Raw genomic sequence first — 13,179 nt, forward strand, 5'->3', positions numbered from 1 at the left:
GGGTTTGGCCATCTTCAATCCTTACAATTTGGTATGTATTTTGTTTTATTTTTAATGATTTTTATGTTTTTGAGATCGTTACAACTAGGTCTAGCTAGCCCAGGGACTATTTTGCAAAATTTTTAAAGATTTAGGATGTTTGCATTGATGAATAAGCACGTATTTTAATGATTGATGATAGATTATGAATGTTTGATGATAGTTATACAAGTTTTGTTAAGTGATTTTTAGTGAAAAGGCAAATTAGGGATTAAATTGTGAAATGTGAAAACTTTGTGGGTAAATTGTGAAATCAATGAAAAATATAGGCTGATCTAGAAAAATTTGACTAGCATGGGCTGGTATCAAAGTGCATTAATTTTTGTTTTTATGAAATAAGGACTAAATTGTAAAAGTTGTAAAATACTTGGGGCAAAAGTGTAAATGTGCTTTAATGAGTGTTTTGGATTAAATTGAATAGAAAGATTATTAAATAAGCTAAATTTGATTACATATACATCAATAAAAGTGAAATTCGGATCTATATCGGGGGAAAAATAAAGTACTCGACTAATTTACCTATTTCATCGTTTTTGTGAACCGAGGTAAGTTTGTATGATTAATAAGCTTAATGTTATATGTGTTTGTATGCTTAAATATTATGATTGTGATATTACGACACTGCGGAAGCTATCGACAAAGCATTGACACAATGAGAATCCCGGTTGAACCTTATGAATAGATAGGATACTAGTGACATGTCATTAAGGTTATTGTGATTATGTGACCCGGGTGCTAGTCTTGTATGTCCTACCGGTGGCTAAGTATACCGGCATGTGTTGCGATTACTTGACAACTTGTGTGAGTAGCACCGTGTAGCTACGTCTTCACTGATAGCTTGTGTGAGCAGGCCCGTTGATAGCTCGAGAGTGAGCATATATATGATATGAGATAGAGATAGCATTGGCTATGTATGCAACACTTTGGTGCGAGATTCTCGAGTATCCGATATTATTTTGAATGGTTCAACGGGAAAAGATAATGGTACGAGGATGTAAACAATGATACGGATCAGTTCAGGTACTCGTGATAAGTTTGGCAAGTAGGTAATAATTGATAAGTTTATATGTAAAGTAAGTAAGCTGATGAATTTATACATGATACCAATAACTATGGCAATGTGCAAGTTGTTGAATTGAATGTATTTCTTATGTTCTTTAAATTGTGATTGAGTTGGCATTTATACGTATTAATCATATGATGTTGCTAAGCTATAAAGCTTACTCTGTTTATTTTTTCGTGTTTTATAGTGATTTCAAAGCTAGCTCAGATTCAGGGATCGTCAGAGACTTTATCACACTATCAAGCTATTTTTTTGGTACTTTTGAATCTATGTTTTTTTGGAATATATAGCATGTATAGGAACTTTGGTCACTTTGGTATATAAGTTGATGATAAATTTCACCATTAGAATTGGTTTGTAAATGTTTAAAGTTTGGTATTGTATATAGCCATGAATGTTGGCTTAAATTTTTGGCTTGGTTGTGTATATATGTATGTGTGTATGGTTCATGTTGTGAGTTCTATTAATGGTTATATAATGCTTGTGGATTACAGGTGTGGTGGATGTCAAATATGAGAAGATACATGCTTGTGTGTTTGAGCATAATGATGCATGTTTGAAATTGTCTACTTAGTTTAAATGTATATGTGAATTTGGTATAAATAGATTGGTCTATTTTGTGACTTGTGTGTATTGTGGAAAATGATATTGGGTTAGCATGAATTATGTGACAGCCCAAAATTGACCCTAGTCGGGAAGTGGTTTCGGGACCGCTAAACCGAGTCACCGAAATGTTTGAATGTGATATTTATTGTCTAGAATATGTAATTATGAATGTGTGAAAATTTCAAGCTTCGATTTAGTCGATTGCATGTGAATTTAGTCAATAGGACTTATGTGCGACATTTTTGAAATGTGATAGGTCGAAGCATAAGGACCTATTAGTGCATGAAATAAAAAGGGGGGACTTGCATGTCAAATTCCCCCCTAACTAGTAGTGGCCGGCCATGACAAGCATGGTAGACCAAGTGTGATGGGCAAGACATGTCATAGACATGTTGTGTTGGTGCATCATGGGTGGAAAAAAATAAAAATAAGGAGCATGGGCATAAAATAATGAAAGGGAATATGATGAAAACAAAAAAAAAGTGTGTAGTTGTTTCCCCCCCCCATTGCCGTGAGTTAAAGAAAAGAGAAAATTTTGTTCATCCTTTTTCATCTTCATTTGGCCGAAAATTCAAAGGAAGAAGGAAGGAGTTCTTGCTTCATGTTTGGTTTGGAAGAGGATTAGGAGGAGGTTTGGCCATACTTGTATCTAGATCAAGGTATGTTTGAGGTTGTGCCATGAGATTCATGCATGTTTTTAGTTGCTAGCTTGAGTTCTAATTAGCCCATGGTTCAAATCTTTGCTATGTCATGGGGATGATATTCGGCCTAGGTAGATTTTGTGTTAATGCCATTGCATGCTAAATATGAAGCTTGTTAATGATGCATGTGATGGTGGATTGATGATTCTTGAATCTTCTTTTTAGCATTTTTGAGTGAGCACATATGTGTATTGGTTGCTAGATGGAGAAGAATCGGCTAGCAAGTTGTGTGCTAAAGCCGAATATAATTTTTTGTATATTAATGAGTAATGCATGTGTTAAATTGATGGAAAGGGAGAGGATGCTTTACTAGTGTATATATGTGTGTATTAGCCAAGTTTTGAACTTGAAACAAAAGGGTGTTTAGTCAATACAAGTGACCATACTTGTAGAATGTATTAAGTGTTGAAATCGGCCCCAACATAGACATGCATATTCGGCCATAGGAAGGAGATTGGTGTTGCATGTATTCGGTTAGAGGCAAGCATATTGATGCTTTTGTCTTGGCTTAGAAAATTCGGCCAATGGGAAAAATTAGCTAAAATGTTGAGTTTGATTCATGATTCCGTACATATGTGACTTTAATGTCTAATGTATAAATATGGGCTAAGTGCCTTGTGTTCCTCTTTTCGATGCTCAAATGATTAAATCAATTTATTTGTTTAATTAAGCTCAAGAGCAAAGGGGAACTAAATCCGATAAAGGGAAGGAAAAAGTGGTCGAATAGCTATCGGAATCGTTCGACAACACCCGAGGTAAGTTCTTGAGTAAAAGAGCTTAAATTATGATTTGATTAGATCATGTTTTAAGCAAACCAAAATCATGCTCTTTGTGTGGCTATTGAGCCGAAATTGCAAGAATGATAAATGTCTTGTGTTTGAGTTTTACTAACGAAAACGAAATACGAATGTGCCATGATTTATTGTTAAATGTGCATGGTTATTTGAATGATGTCCGGGCTAAGTCCCGAAGGCTTTGTGCTAAGTGACCATATCCGGACTAAGATCCGAAGGCATTTGTGCGAGATACTAATTCCGGGCTAAGCCCAAAGGCATTTGTGCGAGTTACTAAATCCGGGTTAAGTCCCGAAGGCAATTGTGCGAGTTACTATAACCGGGCTATGTCCCGAAGGCATTTGAACGAGTAGCTATATCCGGTTAAATTCCGAAGGTACGTGATTTGGGAATGAATGATCTTGCTGTAAAAATTTCAGTAAATACTCTAGAAACATCCCAACATTGAGGTATGTTTCGTATGTGCTTGAATTTAGTTGAGCCCTTACAAATAAGTATTCGCTCAGTTGATAAACGAGCTACCGGCCTTTGGCTAAGTTGATCTTTTGTGTATGTACATAAGGGTTGGTAATGTGAAGCAAGTATGATATCGAAATTTGTGCATATGAAATTATTCGTTTAGCTATATGAATGCTATACTTTTGCTGTGCTGGAATTCCTTGCTCAAAACTTACTAAGCATAAATTGCTTACTCCGTTTCTTTGATCCTCTATTTTATAGATTTTGGTTCTCCAGCTATCGGACTCGGGATTTTGAAGTCAAAGTCGCCCACACTATCAAAGCCCCCTTTTGGTACAATTTTGGTTGAACTTCGAAATGGCATGTATAGGACTACCCGTTTGTTGTGGGTCATGGACCCTTTGGACTTGTATAATTTTGGATAGCCATGCGAAAATGGCTTATATATGTTTGAGTGTAATGTTATAATCATTTGGTATGGATATGGTTATTGAGAGGTGTGGATAGGCTTGACAAGGATTGGCCATGGGAATGGTTAATCACTATCATAAATTGTGCTACTTATGCAAAAAGGGCTAGTTGAATCATGGAAACTATGAAATAGGTAAAGTCTACCTTAAAGGCAGATGCTGACAGCAGCAGGGATGTAGATTTGGAAATTCACTAAAAATAGTAGGAATGGAATTAAATAGTGAATAAATTATTTAAACGAACCTTGATGAATCTATTTTCATAGGAAAGTAACGAAACAATCATACGGACAGTATGTTAAGAGATATTCAGGTTCTCGTGAGACAGGGCCAGAACGGTTTCTGGATTTCCTGTTCCGACTTTGGAAATTCATTATAAATTAACCAGAGACAATTAGGAGTCAAGCAATATATGTATAGATTCCTCTCTGAGTCTAGTTTCTATAGAAACAAACGGAATCAGTATTGAAGCCCTGTACAGGGAGATATCCAAGTCGTAATGCGCAAAGGTCAGGGTAGTCGATCCCTGTAACATGGGAGACTTTGACTAATAAAATGTACTAATTGGCCCAACCAAAAATTCTAGAAAAAATATGTAGATGGGAATATGAGTCTATTTTCAGGGAAAATTTACGGAACTGGATTCCGAGTTTCTGAACTCAAGATATGATTTTTAAAGCGACTATTACGCAGATTGGCAGTGTCTGGAAAATTTTTAAAGTTTGTTAACACCTCGTGTTCGACTCCGGTGACGGTCTCGGGTTCGGGTGTTACAAATTAGGCTTGATTTAATAGGTTTGAATGCCTATATATGCTATGTTTTGGATTCATTTTGGATTGATGTAGGTGTGTGCAAATTTGGGTGGCAAAATGGCTTGGTAAATAGCCTAATTTTGTCTACATGGGCAGAGACATGGGCATGTGTCTCAGCCGTGTGTGACATATGGTTAGGTTGCACGACCTTATGTCCCCTGGTCTTGAACTAAAAATAAAGCCAGTATGCTCCACACGGTCTAGCACACGGGCATGTGATTGGTCGTGTGGTTTAAGTCAGTATACCTTACAGGTTTGGCACGGTCTAGCACACGGCTTGGCACATGGGCACGTGTGGCTATTTTTAAGGCACACGGGCTAGTCACATGGGCGTGTGTGTTGACAGTGTGACCCAAGTCAGAGAGTTACACGGGTTGGGACATGACCATGTGTTCCTATTAGAATGTCCATACGACCTGCGACACGGGCATGTCTTTGGCCAGCCCAGGTGTGTCTCTCCTGTATTTTGCAAAAAAAAATTTCTAAGTGTTTAAAAAGTTTCTAAATTTATCGGTTTAGTCTCGAGCCACCCCGAATGCATGTTTTGGGCCTCGTAGGCTTGTATTAGGGACGATATGAATGTTGTTGATTGATGATTATATTAAATTTGAAAATGTACTTGAAATGTATGTGTAATTGTGTAATATGTCCGGTAACACTTTGTAATCCTATTCTAGCATTGAATATGGGTGAGGGGTGTTACAGACCAAGGAATTTTAGAGAAGGGGATTTGGTACTAAAGAAGATTCTGCCATATGTTCATGATCATCAGGGAAAATGGATGCGAAAATGGGAGGGACCGTATGTGGTGAAGAAGCTTTCTCTGGTGGAGCATTGATTCTCTCTGAAATGGACGGTAATAAGATGTCAAACCTTGTAAATTCTGATGCAGTGAAAAATACTTTGCTTAAAAACTAAGCTTGATTGTTCTTAAAGAGTTATTCGCATTAAGTAACATTGGCTTTTTTTGTTTTGCTTTTCTTCGTTTGTTATGTTTGAGGTTACATTTTACTTTGGAATCTTGCATTCTCCTTAAGGTTATTTACTTAATAATTTGGCCATTTTCAAAGCGACGAATGGCATTTTTGAAATATCCTTCACTTGAAGAAAGTTTCATCCTTTGTTAACCGCTTTGTGCCATCTTGTTTGTTCAAAATTGACTCTTACCGAAGGATCAGCCTCTACTTTGGAGGACATTTTGTGTGGTTTTGGGTATTGATCGATAATTTTACAATATTGTGAGACAAACATGAGATTATGCTCAATTCAAATTGAAAAGATGGACGTATTCCTAGGAATGACCTTGTGATGAGATTAACCATATTTTGAAATGATAAATGGAATTCTTTTGTTCTCCCTATCACTTAGAGAAAATTGTAACGCTTGCTACCCCATTTTGAGCCTGATGTATCTTCTTTCCAAACCCGAATTAAAGTCATCCATCGAATATCATGGATTGACAAGAAATATCATGAAAAATGAAAGAAAATTTCTAAATTCTTGATCTCATTCCAAAAAAGAAAAAAGAAGAAATAGGGAAGATGAATAAAAAACAAAAAAAAGAAGAAAGGAATTAGGAAGCAGTAAGAAAAAGAAAAGTGATTGGGAGATAGAAGGAGCAATCAAAAATTTCAAAATAACTCTTCATGTTTTTTATACTCTTTCACATAAAATATATTTTAGCCTGGAAAACCTTTCTCTGATTGACGCTTAACCCTCATACGACATTACAATCCTTAAAAGACCATTTTGGTCGAATATGTTTGTTCAAATCAAGAAGTTAATCCTTGGGAAATTGTGACGTCTTCAATAGCATAAAATAAGGAGATGAACTCTAGGGTGAAAACTCATAAATGAGCAGTCTAGAGAGATTTCTAAAAAAACAAAAAGAAATGCCCTAGAGGATCATGAAGATTTCCTGAAGAAATTGACCTGTCGGTACAAGCCCTAAAGTCATCTATTTGAGCCTATTTTAGCCCTTTCTTTGGCACCCAAACTCGAGCCTACACAATAACCTTGGAACAAGTTTATCTCTGATTGCTCATGGCTGGTTTAAATTAGGGAATTAATCTACTTGGAAAATGTAAGAGTCTATAGAAAGAATATTTTTCTTATATCGAGAAAAAAAGAAAAAAAAGACAAAAACAATAAAACAATAAAAACAATAAAAGAAAAAAATAAAGAGAGAGCAAGAGAAAGGAACTATATTGAAGAATATCTAGTTTAAGACGCAATTTTACAAAAAAGCATGGCACAGGGTTCACAGTTGGAATAGTCCAAAGTCAAGAAAAGGAAATTCGGCTTCATGAGAATTAACAAATTGACTCTCGATGAAAAAAATTTATGTTTCAATGGTGGATTTATGAAATCTGTAGTACCAAGTTTGTTAAGTGAATTATCATTTGTGAACTTAATTTACAAGTCATAAAATCATTTTAAAATTTGTTACGGTGATATCCCAAGAAATTTGATTTTCATGATCTATTGTGTGTATAGGAATTTGATCTTTTTTAACCTAAAAATATGATTCTCAAAATGATTACCTTTTATGAAAAATTCAATAAAGGAAGAAAGGAAAACATTCATTTCATTTAGAAGCCCAAGTGTGGAGGTCCATCTACTTTTCATTGCATTTAGACACCCAAGTGTGGAGGCTCGTTTACTTTTCATTGCATTTAGAGACCTAGGTGTGGAGGTCCATTTAATTTTCATTGCATTCAGAGGCCCAGGTATGGAGGTCCATTTGCTTTTCATTGCATTTAGACTCAGGTGTGGAGGTCCATTTACATTTCATTGCATTTAAAGACCCAAGTGTGGAGGTCCATTTACTTTTCATTACATTTAGAGGCCCAGGTATGGAGGTCAATTCACTTTTCATTGCATTTAAAGACCTAGGTGTGGAGGTCCATTAACTTTTCATTTCATTTAGTGACCCAAGTATGGAGGTCCGTTTACTTTACTAGTTTACTTTTCACTGCATTTAGAGGCCCAGGTTTGGTATATACTTTTCTAGTTTTGGATAACATAATCTATTTTGATCTATTCTGATTTTGATAATTGCAAAAACTTGTTATTCCTTTTATTGTGATATTAAGTGAGATTTGATAATGGTTAGGTGTCTACATCTTTGTACGTACCTTGCTATGCAAGCCACGAACAAAGAGGGGCAACTATAGACACTCGTTTTTGTCCGAGCCCAGTTGGGGGCCGTTTAAATTTTTGTTCTCTCTTGGGCCATTCAAAGCTCACCCGATTTGCGTGTATTTGAGACCTTTATTTTTCTTTTCTTTCTTTTTTTCTTCTTTCCTTTTTGGGCTTGTCAAAGGCCCAAATTATTATTATCATCATCACTACTAATACTACTATTATTAAATATCATTATTATTATTTTTTACAAATAAACAAGATTAAAAGACAATATATAAACATGAAATGAAATGAAAAAAAGGAAGAGGCTTTTCATTATTTTTGTTCTTAATAAAAAGATAAAAAAAAACAACTACAAGCATTCTATTTCTTTTTTTTTTGCCATAAACATGTCATGAGGGATCGAATTTTGGATTCCGATAAAAGAGACGTCATCGGACCGTCGGTCCTCCACTCTTAGGAGCCCCCCAAAATCTCTTTTTTTCCCCTCCCCTTTCCAAAATAAAGGTTTATTTTAAAATAAAAAAGGCTTGGTTTTGGAAAAAGTTTTTATTTTTTTAAAAAAGAGAAAGTTTAGATTTTAACAAATAAGAATTTTTTTTTAGTTATTTTAAAAGAAAGTTTAAATTTTTAAAACAAAGTTTTGATTATTTTTTCAACTATTTCAAAGAAAAAGTTTTAATCTTTAAGAAAAATGATTTTTTTTTAAAAAAAAGAAAAAGTTTAGATTTTGAAAAATTAAAATCCGTTTTTTTTAGTCATTTTAAAGGAAAGTTTAAAATTTTAAAATAAAGTTTTGATTTTTTTTTCAACTATTTCAAAATAAAAGCTTTAATCTTTAAGAAAAATAATGTTTTTTTTTAAAAAAAGGGAGAAAGTTAGATTTTAAAAAATAAAAAATCTGTTTTTTAAGTCATTTTAAATGAAAGTTTAAATTTTTAAAATAAAATTTTGATTTTTTTTCAACTATTTCAAAGTAAAAAACTTTAATCTTTAAGAAAAATATTAGTTTTTTTTCGAAAAAAAATGAGAAAGTTTAGATTTTGAAAAATAAAAATATGTTTTTTAGTCATTTTAAAAGAAAGTTTAACTTTTTAAAACAAAGTTTTGATTTTTTTTTCAACTATTTTAAAATAAAAGTTTTAATCTTTAAGAAAAATAGTGTTTTTTTAAAAGGGAGAAAGTTTCGATTTTGAAAAATAAAAATCTATTTTTTAAGTCATTTTATAGGAAAGTCTAAATTTTTAAAATAAAGTTTTGATTTTTTTTAACTATTTATAATAAGGTTTTGATTTTTAAGAAAAGTAATGATTTTTTCTAAGGAAAACTTTGATTTTGCAAAAAAAAAATAAAATTCTGGCCAGTGTACGTAACGGCTCCAGCATCGGAGGTCGGAGAGTCATTGGGCTCTCCAGTGGTAGAGCCATGGCCAACGTAGAAGTTGGAAGAGAAAGGAAAATGTTTTTTTTTTGAAAAACAATGAGATTAAAATAAAAGAATGAATAGTTTTTTTTTCATTTATATGTGCCAAAAATGGGTAATTTTTTTCGACCCCCTTACTTTTTAAATTTACAAAAAATACCTATTTTTTAAGCACCGCCCTCGCTCTCAGACCTATTTACACCCGTAACCATTTTATTTATTTAAACATTATATTTAATCTGAAATTTAAAAATTAAAAGCAAATTAATTGCTACATCAGTCCTCTGTCTTCTACATTTTTTTATCTTTTAGTCCTAAAATTAAGCTATGTCATTTTGTTTCCATCTTTAATAAATAATTTACACTTATATCTTCCATTTCACTTGCATTTATACATTATATATTTAATGTTAATTATGCACTTTATTTTAATGTTTTATATTTATTCACACTTGTATAATTTTTATTTATTCTTATTTCATTTTTATTTATTTACTGTCTATTTATATATATTTTTTACACATTCCCCTTACATACATTTTAATATCATTTATTTATGTTACTTTGATTCTTTTATTGTATTATGAATAAGGTGTATTATTGTTATTATTATCATCATGTTAATGTCTTATTTATTTCATTTATTTTATTTTTCTTTTTATTACTGTCATTTGAAAGAATTTTAACTTTTCATTAACTTTAGCCAGTTTAATTAATTTTCCTATTTTATTGCTATTCGTTTTAAAAGAGGGAACTTTAGGTCATTTTTCCATCTTATAATTGTTGACATGAAGTTAGTTAAAATAGTTGTTATATTTTAATGAAACCATAAGGTTTTTACATTTGGATTTAGGTTAGTCCTTAAGATCTTACCTACCATTTATCTTAGAAAAATTATAAATAATATGTAAGATATTTTTTAGGGTTTTGAATTAGTTTTAAATATCGTATAGGATTAGAATCTTAAGTTAATATGTAAATATTTTTTAGGACTTAATTCAAAATTAAAACTAAAGATTTTTGTAGGTGAATTGTAAATCATTAGTAGGTTTTTCTAAGTATTTTATTTTAGAAACTTTTTAAGAAAGCTAATAAATGTTATTTAAGATTTATTATTTTAGGATTTTGACGAATTTAAGTCTTAGATCAAGAATTTTAAAGTAAGATAAATCATAAACTCGACATAGGATACTTTATTAAGATCTTGATAAGTTCAACATTATTAATTAAATCTTTTAAAATAATAATAATAAAAGACCGAATAAGTTGTAGATGTTTTTTAATATTTCTCTTAATTCATTGGTAATTTTTAGATTTTTTTTTAGAATTCTAAAATAGAATTAATTTTCGGAGCTGTTTACTAGAATTATTTAGGTATCCTTTAGGGTTCCCGTTAAAAGTAAAAAATCTATAATTTAAGTTTCAAATTAGATAAGTTTGGTGAACACATCTTAATCGAGCTACAAGTAAACTGGATGCGTTTCCTTTAGAGTTTTTATTTAAGATTTCCATTAGATTTTAGCTTAGATTAAGACATTAATATGCTTAAATAAAAAAAATAGCTTTTAAGACCCCGTAGGACTATCCTCGGATAGGCGTTGTGGGGGTGCTATAACCTTCCCCACATGTAACTACTGTACTCCTGAACCTGAAATTTGGTGATGAAATCGAATCTAGATTTTTAGGATTTTTCTATAGTATTAATTCTAGATTTTTAGATGATAGGTGGCTACCAACCTAGCCCTAATTGGTTAGTGGTAACTCTATGTAATTTAGTCCCTCCGTGTCTAGTTTTGCTTACTAGGCCTACGTACTCTTATGTAGGCAATGTTATGACAATTGTTATCAAGTTTTTACCGATTCATTATATAAGAAAGAGATAAAAAAAACTTCAATAAAAATATAACTTAATTTATATATAAGAGAGAATTTTCGTAATTTCAAAATTGAATTAATATACAATTGATCCCTTACGCCAACTATGTAACATTTAAAATATGTATAAATTATTTTTAAAATTCAATTATTGAATCCAAATCCACCTTATATATATATATTAAAATACATTTATGCATAAGAAAACCCAGAAAATATTCCTCATCTTTTGCAGTTGTTAAGCAAAGATACAGTCGTGGAGCAACTAGTGGCAGTGATGAAAGTGCATGGAATCCATAGGTCAACAGCTACTCAGAAGGTTCTTACTTGCCTTTACAAGAAAGATGTCGAGTTTTGGTTTGTTTTTGTAAACCTGGGAGTTGCTGAGCATAAATCCCAGAACTTCCTTTCCCCCAATGTAAGTATCTATTTAAAAAAACATTAATTACAAGACAAATGGTTTAACTTCTGTTTTTTTTCCAGCCATTTGGTCAAGTTCTAACTTTTGAATAAGAGGACTTAAAGCTCTTTGGTAAAGTTTTTCCTTTTTATAATTGCAAAAACCCTTGTTGCCGGGCTTTAACAAGACTATGGCAGTCCTTGAATTGTAGAAGAAAGTTGAAGTTCACTAGTTCAACCCTCCATTGACTAAGCTAGTCTTTGAGCTACGTTACAAGCCTCATTTTTGGATGACCATTGACACGACGATTGTGGAAGAAAATGAAGCTAAGCTTGCTGAAGTTTTAGATGTGTACGAGGCTCATTTGGCTGAGTACTTGGATTGTGACCACTTCACATTGGTTTATTTGCATCACCTCCCTAATGTTCAGTACTTGTTGGGGGAGCTCGACCAAGAAGCTGTTTGATTCGCAGCCACATGTGAGCGCTTGGGTGGCTGATATATCACTTCAAGGCTAGCTTAGAGTAAAGTCCTGGGTATGCTGAAACAGTAAACACTTGAGGTATATTAGGAATGAAAACAACCATTAGATTTGTCTTGGCTTTGGCTGTCCAATTTGGTTGGCAACTTTGCCAAGTGGACATCAATAACGCATTTCTTAATGGAGATCTATCTGAAGACATCTATATGCTGCAATCGCCTAGTTTTGAGCAACAGGGTCATGGTGACAAATCGTTAGTATGCAAGTTAAAGAAGGCTTTGTATGGCCTTAAGCAGGCTCTCAGGGCTTGGTTTTCTAAGCTTCGAGATTTTCTGTTGTCTTCACAGTTTTCTTTGGTCAAATCTGATGGTTCACTGTTTATTAAGAAAACTGAAGGTGTGATGTTGTATGTCTTGGTGTATGTCGACGACATTATCATCACTGGAACTCATCAGGCGAGTATTGATCAGTTTGTTACTGGCTTGAACTCTCAGTTTTCTCTAAAGGATTTGGGGCCTCTAAGTTACTTTCTTGGAATTGAGGTGTCTCTTACTTCAAATGGTTTAATTCTAAGTCAGCGTAAGCATGTACTCGACCTTATTCGACGAGCTAAAATGGACCAGGAAAATGGTTCTCCTACTCCCATGATCACATCCTCCATCTTATCTTAGCACATTGGCTGTGCAATTGACAATGCATCTGAGTATCGCAGCATTGTCAGTGCCCTATAGTATATGGTCATCACCAGACCAGACATCACCTTTGCTATTAATAAAGTCTGTCAATTCATGCATCGACTGCTTGATCAGTATTTTAAAGTAGTTAAACGCATTCTTCGTTACCTACAGGGCACTTTGGATTATGGTATTCGGTTTTCTGCTGCTCCTTCTTTAGATATGTTTGGTTATT

General features: G+C 33.1%; 1 protein-coding gene across 1 annotated transcript; it reads left to right on the forward strand.

Moving 5' to 3' along the window:
- The first annotated feature begins 5,722 nt into the window (after positions 1 to 5,722).
- Positions 5,723 to 12,255, forward strand: LOC107926872 (glutathione S-transferase F2-like). The gene is made up of 3 exons (XM_016857814.1): positions 5,723 to 5,821; positions 11,625 to 11,807; positions 12,043 to 12,255. Exons 1-3 carry the CDS (start codon positions 5,723 to 5,725, stop codon positions 12,253 to 12,255), a joined length of 495 nt encoding a protein of 164 aa, XP_016713303.1.
- Positions 12,256 to 13,179: the final 924 nt, after the last annotated feature.

The sequence above is a fragment of the Gossypium hirsutum genome, chromosome A08, assembly GCF_007990345.1.
Source record: "Gossypium hirsutum isolate 1008001.06 chromosome A08, Gossypium_hirsutum_v2.1, whole genome shotgun sequence".
In the NCBI taxonomy this organism is placed as follows: Eukaryota; Viridiplantae; Streptophyta; class Magnoliopsida; order Malvales; family Malvaceae; genus Gossypium; species Gossypium hirsutum.

Excerpts from the sequence above, each read along its gene's own strand:
- LOC107926872 (XM_016857814.1), top strand. The coding sequence starts at position 5,723 with ATGGATGCGAAAATGGGAGGGACCGTATGTGGTGAAGAAGCTTTCTCT. Across the intron at positions 5,822-11,624 it reads GTAATAAGATGTCAAACCTT|TTGTTAAGCAAAGATACAGT; the intron begins GTAAATTCTGAT and ends CATCTTTTGCAG. Across the intron at positions 11,808-12,042 it reads AGAACTTCCTTTCCCCCAAT|CTAGTCTTTGAGCTACGTTA; the intron begins GTAAGTATCTAT and ends CCATTGACTAAG.